The 15,819-nt window shown below is 36.5% G+C and overlaps 1 protein-coding gene across 6 annotated transcripts in view; it reads left to right on the top strand.

Moving 5' to 3' along the window:
- Positions 1-15,819, top strand: part of Pou2f1 (POU class 2 homeobox 1) — a 147,654-nt gene that overhangs the window by 78,285 nt on the left and 53,550 nt on the right. For 5 of the 6 annotated variants that reach the window (XM_048357589.1, XM_048357583.1, XM_048357587.1 and 2 more), the window contains one exon: positions 10,223-10,288. In XM_048357589.1, the coding sequence (XP_048213546.1) occupies positions 10,223-10,288 (66 nt within the window). Of the gene's footprint in view, positions 1-5,671; positions 7,046-10,222; positions 10,289-15,819 lie in introns of those variants that run through there. The other variant, XM_048357584.1, reaches the window with a different exon arrangement.

Below are 15,819 nucleotides of genomic sequence, written 5' to 3'. Positions count from 1 at the left end.
TTTCATCCCCCAATTTCTTTAGCATCAATTATTTGTACACGGCAGTTTCATTTTGACATGTTGATATATTCATACAATGTACACTCTCTTATTCCCACTCCAATACTGCTTCCTACTATGGCTACTTTCTTAACAGTCCTCCACTTAATTGACTGGTTAGGTTAGGCAGTACCCCATTACTGCTTGTGGGAGGCTCCCACCAGTAATCCCAGCTACTAGGGAGGGTTGCAACCTGGGGGAAAAGTTCTAGAGACCCCATCTCAAAAAATAACCAGGCGTAATGGAATTGGCCTAACAGCTATGGGGGAAACATAAATAGGAGACTCTTGGTCCAGACCAACTAGGCCAAATTCAACATCCTGTCTTATAAATGGCAAGTACAGAAAAGACTGGGGGTAAAACCAAGGGAATACGAGAGGGAAAAACGAGTACGGTTTCACATGGCTTGTTGAAAATAATTACAATGATATAACACTTGTTTCCATAACATGGAGTTGATTTCACTTACCCCTGCTATCTCATATTAGTACTCTGGATACTGTATATATGTGTATTAGAACTAGGGAAGGGAAAGGGAATACCAAAATTGAGAGACAAAGGATAAAAAGACAAAAGATTCCAAAAGCAATACTTACAAAACCATTTTGTGTAAACCAATGGTACACCTCCTGTGGGGAGGGGGCACACAGGGGGTAGGGAATGAGGGAGGAGGTAACAAGTTGAACTAGAAATGTACTCACTGCCTTACATATGAAACTAACCCCTCGGTTCTTCACTTTGACAATAAAGGGAAAAAAAACACTGAAAAAATATCTGCACGTACACAAAAAAGAAAGAAAGGACTGGGGCATGACTCAAACAGCTACATGCTGTTGCTACCTAGCAACTAGCATGAGACCCCAATAAAAAATTTTTTAACCTGCCAAACTTTGAACCTCCCCATGCTAACTTTCCTAGTATCTAGAATTTACAGGCCAGAACCACCATGTCCAACTTTTAGGATACTTTTCAAGCAGTGGTTCATTTCTGTTTTCAAAACAAATATTGTAGGATAAAATCAACTATTAACAAAAAAGAAAGGCAGAATGGAAGGAAGCGTGGCTCAGTGGTGGGGTGACCAGCCATATATTTCCATCTCATGGGATAACATTTTCTGCATATTTTATTTCCATCTCATGCCTCCCTGTAGATTTATCCCCTCCTACTTTCTCTGCCACTTAGCTGTGTGACCCTAAGGTAATTCTCTCAGCCTCAGTTTACCTAGGAAATTAAGATTATCCTTAGGTCTCATGTTTGGCAGTGCTTATTAGCCAACGTGGTAACTACATTTCTTTTGTAGTGTCTATCCATGTGGATTTTTTGTAAATGATAGAAATTCCATTTTAGGTATATACTTGTTTAACACTGATCACCTTACCCACTGACCTCTAAAGGTTACATTTCATGCATGAGAATGGTGGTCATTTGAACGCTCACTTCTCTTTGAGTTTAAAGTTTTCAAGCCATAGAATGTTCTTTTATAGTTGGGCATTATTAGCAAATTAAATTGTATGTGGATGTCAAGGAGTTTTTATTTTTATTGATTGATTGATTGATTGATTGATTGTCCTGGGGTTTGGACTCAGAGCCTGAGCACTGTCTGTGGCTTCTTTTTTTTGCTCAAGGCTAGCACTCTACCCCTTGAGTCACAGCACCACTTCCAGCCTTTTCTGCTTATGTGGTGCTGAGGAATTGAACCTAGGGCTTCATGCATGGTAGGCAAGCACTCTACCACTTGGCCACATTCCCGGCCTCAAGAAGTTTACTTTTTTTTTTTTTTGGCCAGTCCTGGGCCTTGGACTCAGGGCCTGAGCACTGTCCCTGGCTTCTTCCCGCTCAAGGCTAGCACTCTGCCACTTGAGCCACAGCGCCGTTTCTGGCCGTTTTCTGTATATGTGGTGCTGGGGAATCGAACCTAGGGCCTCGTGTATCCGAGGCAGGCACTCTTGCCACTAGGCTATATCCCCAGCCCAAGAAGTTTACTTTTGTTGTTTTGTTTTGGGGTGGGTTATTTGTAAGTCATTTGCAGTTCTCATGTGTGTGTCTGCTCACACATATATGCCAGTACTGGGCCTTGAACTCAAGGCACTGACCCTTAGATATGTTTTGCTCAAGGGTAGTACTCTACAACATGAGCCACAGCTCCACTTTCCACTTTTTCCTACTAGTGGTTAATTGTAAATAGTGTCAGATTTTCTGCCCAGGCTGAGATTAGGAAGTGGTTGGTGAATTGGACATATTCAGCCATTAGACTAGGCATAGAACCATTACAGAAGAGTGTGTGCAAGTGATGCTTCATTTGGAATGTGCCCAGGTTTGGATGTTAATAACTTAACAGGGTAGAGTATAAGCTGACCTCAGTTCACTCACACTAGAAGTAGTGGTTTCTTAATGTATTTTCCCATTAGGGTCAATTTAGCATGGTATTTTTTTTACTTTTTTTTATTAGCACATATTACTTACAGAGGGAGTAATACATTGTGACATTTCCACTCATGTATACACTGTATTTCATTCAGTGTTACCCCTTCTAAACCCTTCTCCCTTCCTAAAACAGTTTCAACAGATGTCATTGTTCTGTTTTCATAAATGTCATCCACTTTTATGATATTCACCCTCATTTACCTTCCTTATTAGCACAACCCAAGCACATACTCCCAATACAGCCTATTTCTCTTTCCCATGCGATCAGCAGCTTTCACCGAAGTTATACTACATTCATGTACAGTTGCAATGTATTTCAAAATTACTCACTTCTAACAAAGATGTGATTCCTAATGAGACCTAGACTAGCCCAAAACTTTGCTTATCATTGTAAGGTTATTTTTGCATTAATAATGTTAGCCATGGATTTGGGGTCATAGAAAACTATTCTTCCCTCCTTTTGGAGAAAGGACAGGTTTTTTGGCAAAATTTTAAGTTATATAAATTTGAACTTTGCCCTTTTAGCTCCTCCTTATACTTTTTTTTTTTGCCAGTCCTGGGCCTTGGACTCAGGGCCTGAGCACTATCCCTGGCTTCTTTTTGCTCAAGGCTAGCACTCTGCCACCTGAGCCACAGCGCCACTTCTGGCCGTTTTCTGTATATGTGGTGCTGGGGAATTGAACCCAGAGCTTCATGTAATCAAGGCAAGCACTCTTGCGACTAGGCCATATCCCCAGCCCTCTCCTTATACTTCTCTAAGATACTATTTACTGTTCTTTCTCGTTTCTATAAATCTCCCTGTCTCCTGTAGTTCATCTGAGCATTAGATATTTCAAGAGTATTTGTTAAGTCTCTTCTCCAAAGGAAACAGCCATTATATCAAACCATTATGTTAAAACAAAGCAGTTGAATTGGATTAACTCATGCTGACAATCCCACAGACCCTTCTGGGGGAAAAATTGCAAGGTTTTGTGGGGGGAGGTGTGTGAGTTAGTTTTAATCCAAGTAATTCTTTGCTGTTATTTCAGGCAAAAGACTAATTGAAATGAACATGTGAGATTTTTGTCCTTTGGGGGGTAAAATGGGAGAGATGGTAACTCTCCCCACTTATCCTACTCACCCAATTCCTCTATAGAGGCCTGGATTGCCTTTCAATATTTAAACCTGCCTTAGAATTTGAAGAATAATCCAGGGTTTTTCTTGCAGTACATACAGCTTTTCAGAGGAGATGAGGGGATCCCGTCCTGTATAGTAATGTAGCCCATGTGAGTGAGGGAGCTGCAGCTTCACTATAGAGCAGAGGTACCATGTGCTGGGGGTATGAGAGGTAATTATACTACAGGGTGTAGCAAACATGACAGTTGCCTGGCTATAGCTTCAAGTCATCTCTCCTTGATGTATATGAAAGACCAAATTGGCAAAAAAAAAGATATTTTAAAGATGTTGCTACATAAAGTACAAAAAAGGCAGACAGTAAGTTGCTGAGGTATTCTTTAACAATTGCAAGCAATAAATTAAAATTTTGTGAATGCAGAAGAGAAAGGAATAAAACATTTATTGCCACCTACTGTATTCTAGTCACAGTCACCATTGCTTTTCATATTTTCTACCAAACAGAACTTGTACAGTTGAATACATTATACCTTTAAAATTCATTTTATGTTGTATTGAATTCCAGTTTTTTTGTATGGAGAACAGGAAATGTTTCTCTTTACTATTTCTCCCGTTTTTACTAAAATCGTTCTGAAACATTCAAAAATACATTTGGATTTTGCATTCTGTTCTGTATTTTCTTGCTTTTAATACAAAGTTGTATGCATTAATTCATTAAAATTGCTGATTTCAAAAGATATACCATATGTGTCAGGTGACTTGCTGTCTCTTGGAGCAGCTGCCTCCGCTGTATACTACGAAGCATGAACTCACTTAGCTCACAGCATCCCAAGAAAAGGCGCCATTATCATCATGGAGATGAGAACATTAAGGCTCCAGGATGGGAGGAGCTGTAATAGTCTTATAGGCACTCACTGGCAGTGTGAAAGTATCTCCTCCAACTTTAAACATAAGCATTTTGTGATTCCTTAAAACAGAAATTCAATGTAAGTAGAGTGCTGGTTTTAAAAAAAGGCGGGGGGGGGTTAGGAAAGGTTTCTGGCTCTATAAATAGTTATCTTGCAAGGAAATGTTTTTAGTGTTCATTTTTATTTTAAATGCATGTTGATGTTGAGTGTCAGAGTCTCATGCTTGTAGTCCTAGTAACTCAGAAGGCTGATATTCTAGGATCATGGTTTGAAGCCAGGCTGGGCAGAAAAGTCTGTGAGACTCTTATCTCCAGGTAACCAGTAATAAGCTAGAAGTGGAACAGTGGCACAAGTGGTAGAGTGCTAGCCTTGAGCAAAAAATACCTCAGGGACAGCACCCACACCCTGAGTTCATGCTTCAGGTCCACTTCCCTGTGCCCCTCCTCACCCCTAAATTGCACGATGAATTTAATTTCAGCTTTAATGTTGTGGGAAACTAAATAGATATTTTAAAAATCAGACATGTTATGGGCTAGGAATGTGGCTTAGTAGTGGTAGAGTGATTGCCTAGCATGCATGAAGCCCTGGGTTCGATTCCTCAGTACCACATAAACTGAAAAGGCTGGAAGTGGGGCTGTGACTCAAGTGCTAGAGTACTAGCCTTGAGCAAAAATAAGTCAGGGACAGAGCCCAGGCCCTGAGTTCAAGCCCTAGGACTGGCAAAAAGAAAAAAAATCGAACAAAAATCAGACATGTTATGCTTGAAGACAGATGCTGAAGAAAAGCAAATAATGGGAGGACACTCTTGAGAACTCTCCTCATAGCTAGTGCACTCCTCATTGTATCTGTTTATGCTTGATTTTTAAACACAGTCTTTGACAACAATTACTGGTCGCTGTTCTCCTTTCTTATTGTTGAAAACAAGGCATTTTATATTGATGCTTTACCACACAATTCCCTCAATGTATGTACAACTCATCCATAATGCATAGGAATAGCCAAGAGCTCAGATCTTAGGGTCAAGCAAGATTTGGTTTTAAATTCTTACTCCAAATTATTAATGTGGTATTGCATAAAATGTGCCTTAGTTCTCTATGACTCAGTTTCTTTATTCTTAAAAAAGAGTATTAGTCCCTGATTTGTGCTTTTTAAATCTTCCCCTGAATAATCTTTAATGATAAGCATATAATGTTATTCTGTATTCCTGAAAGGTTTGAGGTTGTTGTTTTACCTTTTAAATTCACTTAAAATTTTTTTTCTTCATTGTCAAACTGAAATACAGAGGGGTTATATAGTTTTGTAAATTCACTTTAAATTGAACAAATGTGTTCAAACACACATGTATAACAGAGAGATAGAGATCTATTAAATTTATTTGAAAATACTAAGTAGTTCTACAGTTTACAAAGCCCATTTTTGACGATCTGGATACTAAGTAACAGTATGTTCTTTCTGAGTGTGATTTTGATGAGAGGGTATTTATTGCATAATCAGTAGAATTCTAATCGGTTCTGTCAATTTGATTACTATAAAAAGACTTACAGACAATGAATATCCATACTCTCAAAGATACTTCCATACATACCACCCTACTTCAGAACTCACACTGTTGCTGTGTTTTAAGTAGGACTTTCTCTTGGCAGTGTGTGTTAATAACTGGAAAATTTCCTATCAGTAGACTAGCACCATCTTGACAGCCTGTGTTCTGCTTCTACCTTGCTAATTGTTTCCTAGGGATTATTTGGGTTGTGTAGAAAGCTTTTTTGCAAATCTTCTTATTACTGAAGTCATTGTTGCCAGCAGGAATAAGATTAAAGGTGCTTAAGTCTGTAGAGTTGTTTCTAATTTGTACATGTCATTTTAGTGGCATTCTATCAGAACTCTGTCTGCTGTCCATCCCTTCTCCCCTGGTACAATCTCAAGTTAGGTCCAGGAAGCCAGGCCATTGGAAGAAATCTCATTTTATCCTCCTAATTATTATGCTGGCACTCCGGAGATAATTTTTTCCTTCTTTCACTGCCAATTAATATGCAAATAAGCTGATAAATATTTATGCAATGATTTAAATTATGCAGAGAGCGCTTTCAGTGTATTCTGTAAATGAATTGTTCATGGACTTCAAAGTGCTGGCTGCTGTGCTAACGAGGAGAGATTTGCATAAGGCCCTAATCACGCGCATACTGATTAAGCTTCATTATGGAAACTGCCAGCTGCAATCTTTGTTTCTATTTTATTACAAAAAGGGGAACTTTTCATGCTTCAGTTGCCTTGACAATGTCAGTCCTAGCTGGTAGGAGAGACTAAAACTCCTCTGAGCAACTGAAGTTTCCTTATTCAGTTGAAGATTGCTATGGTGTAACTGAAGTTGTATTTTGCGTCTCTTGTTAATTCACTTTCCACTTCCTCCACCCTGTTCTCTTAAGAACAAAGTACAGATTTGTTAGAACAGTAGTACCTTCATACCCCCACCCCAGACCGCTACCTGTTTCTTCCCTACTTTGGACTGTCTGCACCTCTAGAAGATTTCACAGCAATGCTGGACTGCAGTGACTATGTTCTAGGTGGGTACCAGCACAGTTCTTTTCTTAGAAGCTTTAATATGGAAATAGTGGGTGTGGGATTGACTATGCATAAATGCTTAATCACATATGCAACCAGTGAGGGGAGTGGGTTGAGCAGGGAAGGAGCGAAGCATTTGCAAAGCACAAGCATACTTGAGCTTGCTGTAGGTTCCTCCCTAGGACTAGCTCTTCTGGTTCAGAGGGTATTTATTTTCAATAAATACTGTGGATTTAGAATTTAGCTTGAATGGAGGGCCTTTTTGTGTTTTGGAAGTTTCTGTGGAAATTTTTTTCATGAACTTCTAAAAGCATTTTAAGTCAGAACCAAGATATAAACTGTACCTAAATAATATGTACATATTAATAAATACTTTGCATATCTAATGAGAATGTATCACAAGAAATGTTCAATGAAAAATAAGATGGAAACCGGGTACTGCAGAATTGTTTGCATAAATATTAATACAGCAGGTGATTGCTGTGCTTTGTGTACTAGATCTATACTGGTTTACTATTTTGAAATTTTGTGCAAGATTATCCTTCCTTTTTATTTTTTGAAACCAATTAGTTCCTTACATTCTTGGGAAACCTATTTTTAGAGTTTTCCCTGTAGAACAGCAAGTCTTCTCAGGAGGGAAGTGTTCTACGTAAATATTTAAGCCATCTTTAGTGACTGAGATTTAAAATGGATTGCTAAGTTACATTGATACTTAAAATATGGTGGCCATATTTTGTGTAGTATGTCTATATGCACAGTTACTGAAACCTTTTCAGGATACTGGGAAAGTCAGATGGTATGCGCTCTAGGAACTGGGAGATTTTTAGTTGAAAACTTGCAAATGATTTTTTTCTCTTTTCCCTACTTGGAAACTGAGGCTCTTTCTAACACCTTAACAGTTGTCAAGTATAAAGTAAATTAATACTTCAGGAAATGATTGAATTCTTAGCAGAAAGCATGGCCTAAACCACCTATGTAAAAACCACTAACTAGAGGGTACATAGTACAAACTACAAGTTGATGTCAAGAGTTCATCAAATTGTGACTTTAAACTATCAGGCTCATTACATTTAGTCAGTTAAGTGGCATAGTCCTAATTTTTTTTAAAAAAATTACTGCTTAGAGAGAAAAGTACTTTAAATCAAACAGTAACTGCTTGTATTTTCTCTTTCACATTTCCTAAGTTGGGAACTCAAGAAATTAAAGAAAAATACCTTTTTGAAATATTCTAGCATTAGTTTCAGAGTTAGAAATTACTTTCAGTTACCACTGAAACACTCTTGTTATCATTGTTGTACTATTATCCAGAATCTTACTATTCATTCCTTTTTAAAAAAAAAGAAACTGATTTTATTGTTATTCTTAAGGTGTTGTATAGAGGGCTTACCATTTTATAGGTCAGGTAATGAATACATTTCAATTTTTGGACAGTGTCACCCCTTCCTTTTTGCTTTCCTCCAGTTCCCCCTCCCATACCTGCCCACAAGTTATACAGCTCATTTTCTACAAAGTGGTAAATACTGATAGGATTCTCTTTTTGTGTTTGATGTAATTTCATTAAATACATTTAAAGTTCTTGACAGTTCAGTAAGCTGTCCTTAGGTGACTTGTTACAAATTATTTTTTTGTTTCTCTGGTGCTTGTGTATGTGGGGAAATTGTTACCCCTTATGAATGTTGCTGGTTTATCATTTTTCCTCCTTTCCCTTTAAAACGGTTAGTGGTGTATTCCATTAACTTCTGTCCTGTCCTTTGTTAGCTTTAGTAAGATTTTGGTTAAGTCATTCAGAAAGCTGATTTTCACTAAGTTGTACACCTGTTCCTTTCAAGCCTTACTTAGTATGATTTCAGGTGGTATTTAAATTTTTCTGGACAGTGGGGGAAGGAAGTTACAGAGTTGCCCTCATTTATGACCACAAACATACGTATTTTAAGGCTTTGACCATCTGAGGAACAAACCAACAATGTGACTGAACTGTCTTAAGCCCAGAAGATAAGAATCAGTTATAAAGACTTTTACTATATTAGAAAATTGTTATACAGCTTTTACAGCTTTCATATTATATAGGCATGTGCATAATGCAACTTTGGACAGTGGTTTTGAATTCTAATGATCATTTTTATTGCCAATTTAAAACTTTCCTGCAGATAACTAAATGTGCTTTTTGATAAAAAAAAAAGTGAGGTGCAATATTGTTTTAGGTATTTGTTCACTACTAATTACTTTTTAAGTCAGTAAAAAGGAAAGACAAGGCCTTTTGATAATAAATATATTGGATTATAGGTGTTACAAAAGTTTGAGTTTGCAGTAGATATAGAATCAAGTGTATATGTCATGTTGATTGTACTTTTACCTTTAAGAGGTGGAGGTAGAGGAAGAACAGTATTACTTGTGTCCTGTCTCATTATTTTCTGGGTTAGCGAATATAGCTTGGTGATCACTTCTTTACTGTAGATTAAATAGATAAATAGATAAACCAAAAGAAGTAAATCCAAATTATTGAATTCATTTGGGATATGAAGGCAATACACTTTTTTAAGTGGGTGTGACTGTGAAAACATTCTCATGTTGACCTGTTCAATTTGGTCAAGGAGGAGAGTTAATATGGAAGTTGTTTTTTTCTTTTAGCCTACTTTAATTGCTATTTTGTCATAATGAATATTCTACAGAAAATCCTTCATTTGGGAATAACACATCTTACCTTTTGAGGTCCTTCCCCAATTTTATTTCCTTAACATATTTTATACTTAATACAGTAATGCATTTACTCTTTCTAAGCTATCTGTTATATATGTATATGTACATGTTCTATATGTTTCTTTTTTATTTTATTATCTTTAAATAGTTGTACAAAGGAGTTTCCATTTAACAGAACAATTTATGGATACATATTGATCAGTGTCACCCCTTTCAACATTCTCACCCATCCTTCCCACCCCATACCTTCCCTCTATTTTCTAATACATAGTTTTTACTCTGTATTTTTTAGGAGAATCCTAATTTTTTTAGATAATTTGTTTGTACCTACCTTCAATGTCCAAGATCCTGAGTTTTTTTAGATAGCATTTTATTCTAATTTGTAACATATTAGCAGGACACAAATATACCGCCAGTTTTACCCCTTTAACTTCATCTTCCACTTCAGTGTTTTAAACATTATCCACTTTGACTTATTGTAGACTCAAGAATGAACAATCCGTCAGAAACCAGTAAACCATCTATGGAGAGTGGAGATAGCAGCACAGGTAAGAGAAAGTTCTCCAGTCCAGCTTTTTAATTAAATCTAATTGAACAAAAAGAGGAAACTTTCAATTTAACTTGGACACATATCTGGCAGATGCAGAGCAACTTGAATATTACTTGGTCAAATGTGATTTGGTACATGCTGGAGCTAGGATTGTATTTATTTACTATTACATAACTTTCTTCTGTAGGTTGCTTCTTTTCTGCTTCCTCTAACAGAGAAACTAGAGTTCTTTGGAACAGTCTAATAGACTTGTTCCCATCATAAAACATAATTAGTTGGGACAGTTACTTTGTAATTCAACCAAACGGGTGATTGAGGAACTCAGACCTGGCACTTTGTTAGACTTCTTTTCTTCCATCACTAACAGTGACAATTGGTTTTTTTCCTCTTTTCTCTAGAAGAAGATTTTTTTTTAACTTTTTGTGTGAGAGCTACTGATATAAAACATCCTAACCATGAAGCATAATAGCTCAATCTTGTTTGTCAGTTGGACTGTATGTTGATGTGGTTAATTTATAGATTTTACTTTATAGACCTTTATATTCACTTAAAAATAGCAGAAACTTTGTCAGTTTCTCAAATATTAAGGGTCTGGGCATTTGCCTTGCTTTGCCAGCATTACAACTTCCTGGGTTCAATCCCCAGTTCCAGAAAAGAAAAGACAAAAAAAAATCCAATTAAAAAAAAAAATCAAATATTCAGAATCTGGCACTGTATTCTTAGTACCTCCTATGGATGTCAATTAGAAATACAGAAGATATTAGAATTCTAGGCTGTATATTGTCATGTTTGACATATTAGAAATAAATTATAATTTGTTTAAATAATTACATCCCTATGTAGTAACTTTTTGTTTAAAACTAATGAACCTATAAACTGCCACTTTTTATTTTGTTATGGTTTTTATTACTTTGTGAAAAAATTTAATGGAAAACTGTTAGCTTATAATAAAAACTGAAGACTTACATTTTCCAAATTCAGAATACTTTTTTGTTGATCATATTCTGAGATATTAATGATGATAATAATTTTTATTTGTGGGATTTTAAGAAGAATAATATTGTAAAAATATTTAAGATTATGTAAATTATTCCTTTGCTTCCTACCAGATTTCCTTAGGCCAAATCTGATAGCCCTTTTTTTGTTAAATATCCTCATTAATTCATAGAAAACCTATAATTCAGATTTGTTTATTCAGTATGTAAGATATTTTGCTTTGGTGTTATTAGATTAAGTGAAAACAGATGAAAAATCCTTAATCTTAAAGGAGTTAACAACCTATTAAAATAAAAGAGACACACAACTGATTCGGGATGGGTGATGGTAACTACCCAAGAGCTAAATCAGAGAAATACCTTACTTAGTGCTCTGAAGTAGGTAGGTATTCTTGAGGAAGTTTAAATCAATTTATAGAATGGGTGAAGGACAAAAAAACCAAAACCAAAAAACCCACGGTAGAAGAGATAGGCTAGGATTAAAATCTATAAAAGATAAAAGGTTAACTTTAAAAGTAAAAAAAAAAAAAGTCCCTTTCTTCAAAGTTAGGAAGCAGAAGGAAGATTAGGTTGTCTCTAGTATGCAAGGTAGCTATTGTATGCAGTAAGATTGCTAAAATCAAATACAATAGTGATTGTTCTTCATTATTACATTTGGAGCACTGTTGGCTCATGCCTATATTTCTAGTTCCTGGGAGACTGAGAACAGGAGGATCACTTTTCATGGCCATCCTAGGCAGACTAGTTTACGAAGACCCATCCTCAACCCATAGCAGGATATAGTGGCGCATGCCTGTTACCTTAGTTCTGTGGGATGATACAAGTAGTAGGATCATGGTTTCAGGCCTGGCTAGGCAGAAAAGTCTGTGAGACTCCATCTCAAAATAAGAAGTCGGGCATGGTTGCATGTGTCTGTCATCACTGCTTTAAAGAGGTGCACATGCCAGAAGAGGAAACAAGACCCTATCTCAAAAATAGCCAATGGTAAAATAGTGCAGGAGATGTAGCTGAAGTGGTAGAACACCTGCCTAGGAAACGCAAGACCCTAGGTTAAAATCTCAGTACAAAGAGAAAGAAAAAAAAGATATTTAACAGAAAGAAAAATGTGTGAAAGTATAGTGTATCAGAAATGGAGATTCATAAAAAGCGTATGTGAAGCTGTGAGGATTCACTTTAGAGAGAAATTGTTTCCAGTTGTATCATGGGAGATTTGGAAGGTAGAGCAAGTCAGTATCATGGTAGTGGGTATGTTCATTCAGTGTGAAGACCTTTGTTTTAAATATCTCTAAGTTCCTTTGGAATGCTTCTAGATATTTTATCATTTAGTTACCTTCAGAATTGATCAGTATTCTAGCTCTTCAGACTTCAGTGTTGCCATTGGTTTATTAGAACTATTTTTTTTATAATTAATGAAGGTAACATTGAGAGAGTTTAATTATAAAATTTTAATTTGCGTTTTTTAGTATTTGTTTTGTAACATTAAAACTTAACTTTGTTTTGATGGGATTGCCTGTATTAGGGGTTGGACCTCAGGGCTTTGCACTTTTAGCGTTTTTGCTCAAGGCTGGTGCTCTTAACACTTGAGTCACACCTCCATTTCTGGCTTTTTGCTGGTTGATTGGAGATGATAATCTTTGAGATTTGTCTGCTGAGGCTGAATTGGAACCACAATTTTTAAAATCTCAGTTTCCTGAATAGGTAAGATTATAAGTACAACTAAGTCACTGTTGCCTCATTAAACTTATTTTCTTTTAAAGAAGGAAACGAGTGTTGATCCATTGAATTTGTAGTTAACTGTCATTTTTATTATGTGAACTACTGTATCTAAAAAAAACTCTCTTATGCTGTCTTTTTTCATTCAAGTGACCTCCCCCCTCCCAAGATTTGTATGATAAATTACAAATCCAAACAACATAATGTCCATTTATGAAGTAGTATTTTGCAATATCATTATTAGAAGTTCCTGGTAATGAACAATGTCTTCATTCTGTACTATTAACTAGAACTATCACTGGTATTAGTCACAAAGAGATGACTAGATAGCATTTTCTTCAATGTGAAGAGAAAGAATCCAGAAAACGTAGGCTGCTATTCTTCATAGTAATTTAAGAACTTTTAAGTAGTTTTAAGAAGCTGTGAACCAGCACTTGGAAACGTTTCCAGATAAAATGCAAGCATTTTCAGAAGAAACCTCAGATAATCACCAGGAAATAAGCTTCAAACCTCTCATTTAACCAGAGTAGAGTAATTACAGATTTCAGATTCTGAAGTATTATCTTCCTTCAAAAAAACAACAACAACAAAAAAAAAAGTTACTGGGATTGAACCCAAAGCCTCATGCATATTAGACAGGCACACTACAACTTTTGAACCATGCCTTCAGCTATTTTTTTACATTAATTATTTTTTAGGTAAAGTCTACTGTATACATGTGCTATAAATAGCTGGGATAACAACAAGCACATTCCACTGTGTTCAGCCATTAGTTGAGTTGGAGTTCAAGACTTTTTTTTTTTTTTTTTGCTTGTGGTGGTCTCAGTCAGAACAGTAATATCCTGATCTCCACCTTCCAAATAGGCTGAATTACAGGCTTGACAAGCCTCTGTACCCCATTGTATTCTCTTATTTTTGAACTTCGATTTATCTAGGGACTATTTTATATAATCTTTTATTTCATCATTATTTTTATGTTCCTAGCAGCACTGAGGTTTCAATTCAGGGCTTTATACATGCTAGTTGGGCATACTACCATTTGAGCTATGCATCCAATTTTTGTGCTATAATTATTTTTGAGATAGAATCTTAACACACCATTGAAAGGGTTGGTAGGTAAAGAGAATTCCATGCTTTGTCCAGTAGGATGGCCAGTAGGTGGCTGCAATTGGCTGCCTAAAATTTTTCATTGCATAAACTTAAGAATGATGTTCCTTAGTTACACTAGCCATGTACGGTTAGAAAGTATCATAGAAAGCTCTTTTGGGACAGTGCTTCAGGACATTTAGCAAGAACCACAGCGATCAGAAGTAAAACAGACCGCTGAGCACCAGTGGCTCACACTCCTCTTTTTGTTGTTGTTGCTAGTATATTGAAAAAGTCACACAAAGAGCTTTCAGTTCAGCCTATCAGTTTATAAACAGTGCTTCTTTACCAAAGCTATCCTTCCCATCATGCCATAATCTTAGCTACTCAGGAGACTGAGATCTCAGGATCTCGGTTTGAATCTGGCCCAAATAGAGAAACTCCAAGGGACTCTTAAATATAATTAACCAGCAAAATGCTAATGGAGATGTTAGTGGAAAAATCCAAGCAAGAGCTAGAGGCCCTGAGTTCAAGCCCCAGTACCAGAACTGAGACAGACAGACACACACACACAACACACACGCACAGCAGACAGCCATTTTGTGGAGTTACTGTTCAGTTTTATCCAGAGTTCAAGATAGCAGGGTGTGGTGTTATATACCTGTAAGCATAGCACTTGGGAAGATAAGGCAAGAGGATGGTGAGTTTGAGGCCATACAACAAAATTCTATCTGAAAAATCTCGAGTTAAAATGTATTTAACATGTGACTCTTGAATTTGTGTTTGCTGGCAACCTTTTAAAAAGTTGAAATAAGATTGTTGCCTTTTCTCTCTTACTCCCTTTCTCTCTTGCTCTCTTTGCCTTTTCTGTCTTATTCTGTCTTGCTCTTTTTCTCTCCTTTCCCTCTTTTTTTCTTCTTCCTTCCCCTCTGTCTCCCCATGCTTCCATCTTATGTGGGTTGGCAGTTTGCTTTTCCCCCAATAAACTCCTTTCTTCCTGAAAAAAAAAAGTTTAAGTAAGGGGTTAGAAAACAAGTTATGAGTTTTAGAGAAGTGAATGAATAGTTAAGAGAGAGTAATGATAAATATTAGGCTTGCTCACTTGTTTATATGTTTATTTGTTTGTTGTACTGGGGATTGAATTCAAGGCCTCACACTTGCTCTTCAGGTACAAATGTCACTTGAGTCACTCTGCCAGCCCTGTTGGTATGAATTATTTTCAAGATAAAAGTCTTGCTTTATACCCAGGCCAGCCTAGAATGTAATCCTCCTCTAATTGTGCTTCCTTATATGCCATCGTGCCCAGCCATTGGTCAAGATGAAGTTTTATACCCTCCTCTTTTTTTTTTTTTTTTTGCCCAGACTGGCCTTGAACCTCCATCCCCTGATCTCTACTTCCCATATAGCTTAGATTATAGCGTTGACTCACCACACCCCACTAAATGTAGGTAACTCTTAAATGGAAACTCTGCGATGGTTTTATATGATTAGTGGCTAAAAGCTCAGATCTGAAACCAAATCACTGAGATTCATATCCTGGTTCTTTCATTTAACTCTGTTTTGCTTTGACTGTGTTGTTTGTTTCTGTGCCAGTTTTCTTAGCTGTAAGATGAAGATAAACAAAAACAATGTATCACATAGTATTGATGTATTTGTGGAAAGCAAGAAGATAGGTAACAGAATGAGTATTCAATAAGGTTATTTGTAATATCTACTATAAAGACTATTAAATACA

The sequence above is a fragment of the Perognathus longimembris genome, chromosome 11, assembly GCF_023159225.1.
Source record: "Perognathus longimembris pacificus isolate PPM17 chromosome 11, ASM2315922v1, whole genome shotgun sequence".
In the NCBI taxonomy this organism is placed as follows: Eukaryota; Metazoa; Chordata; class Mammalia; order Rodentia; family Heteromyidae; genus Perognathus; species Perognathus longimembris.
The sequence above is the reverse complement of the archived record's forward strand: the minus strand, read 5'-3'. Positions and strand labels throughout refer to the sequence as shown.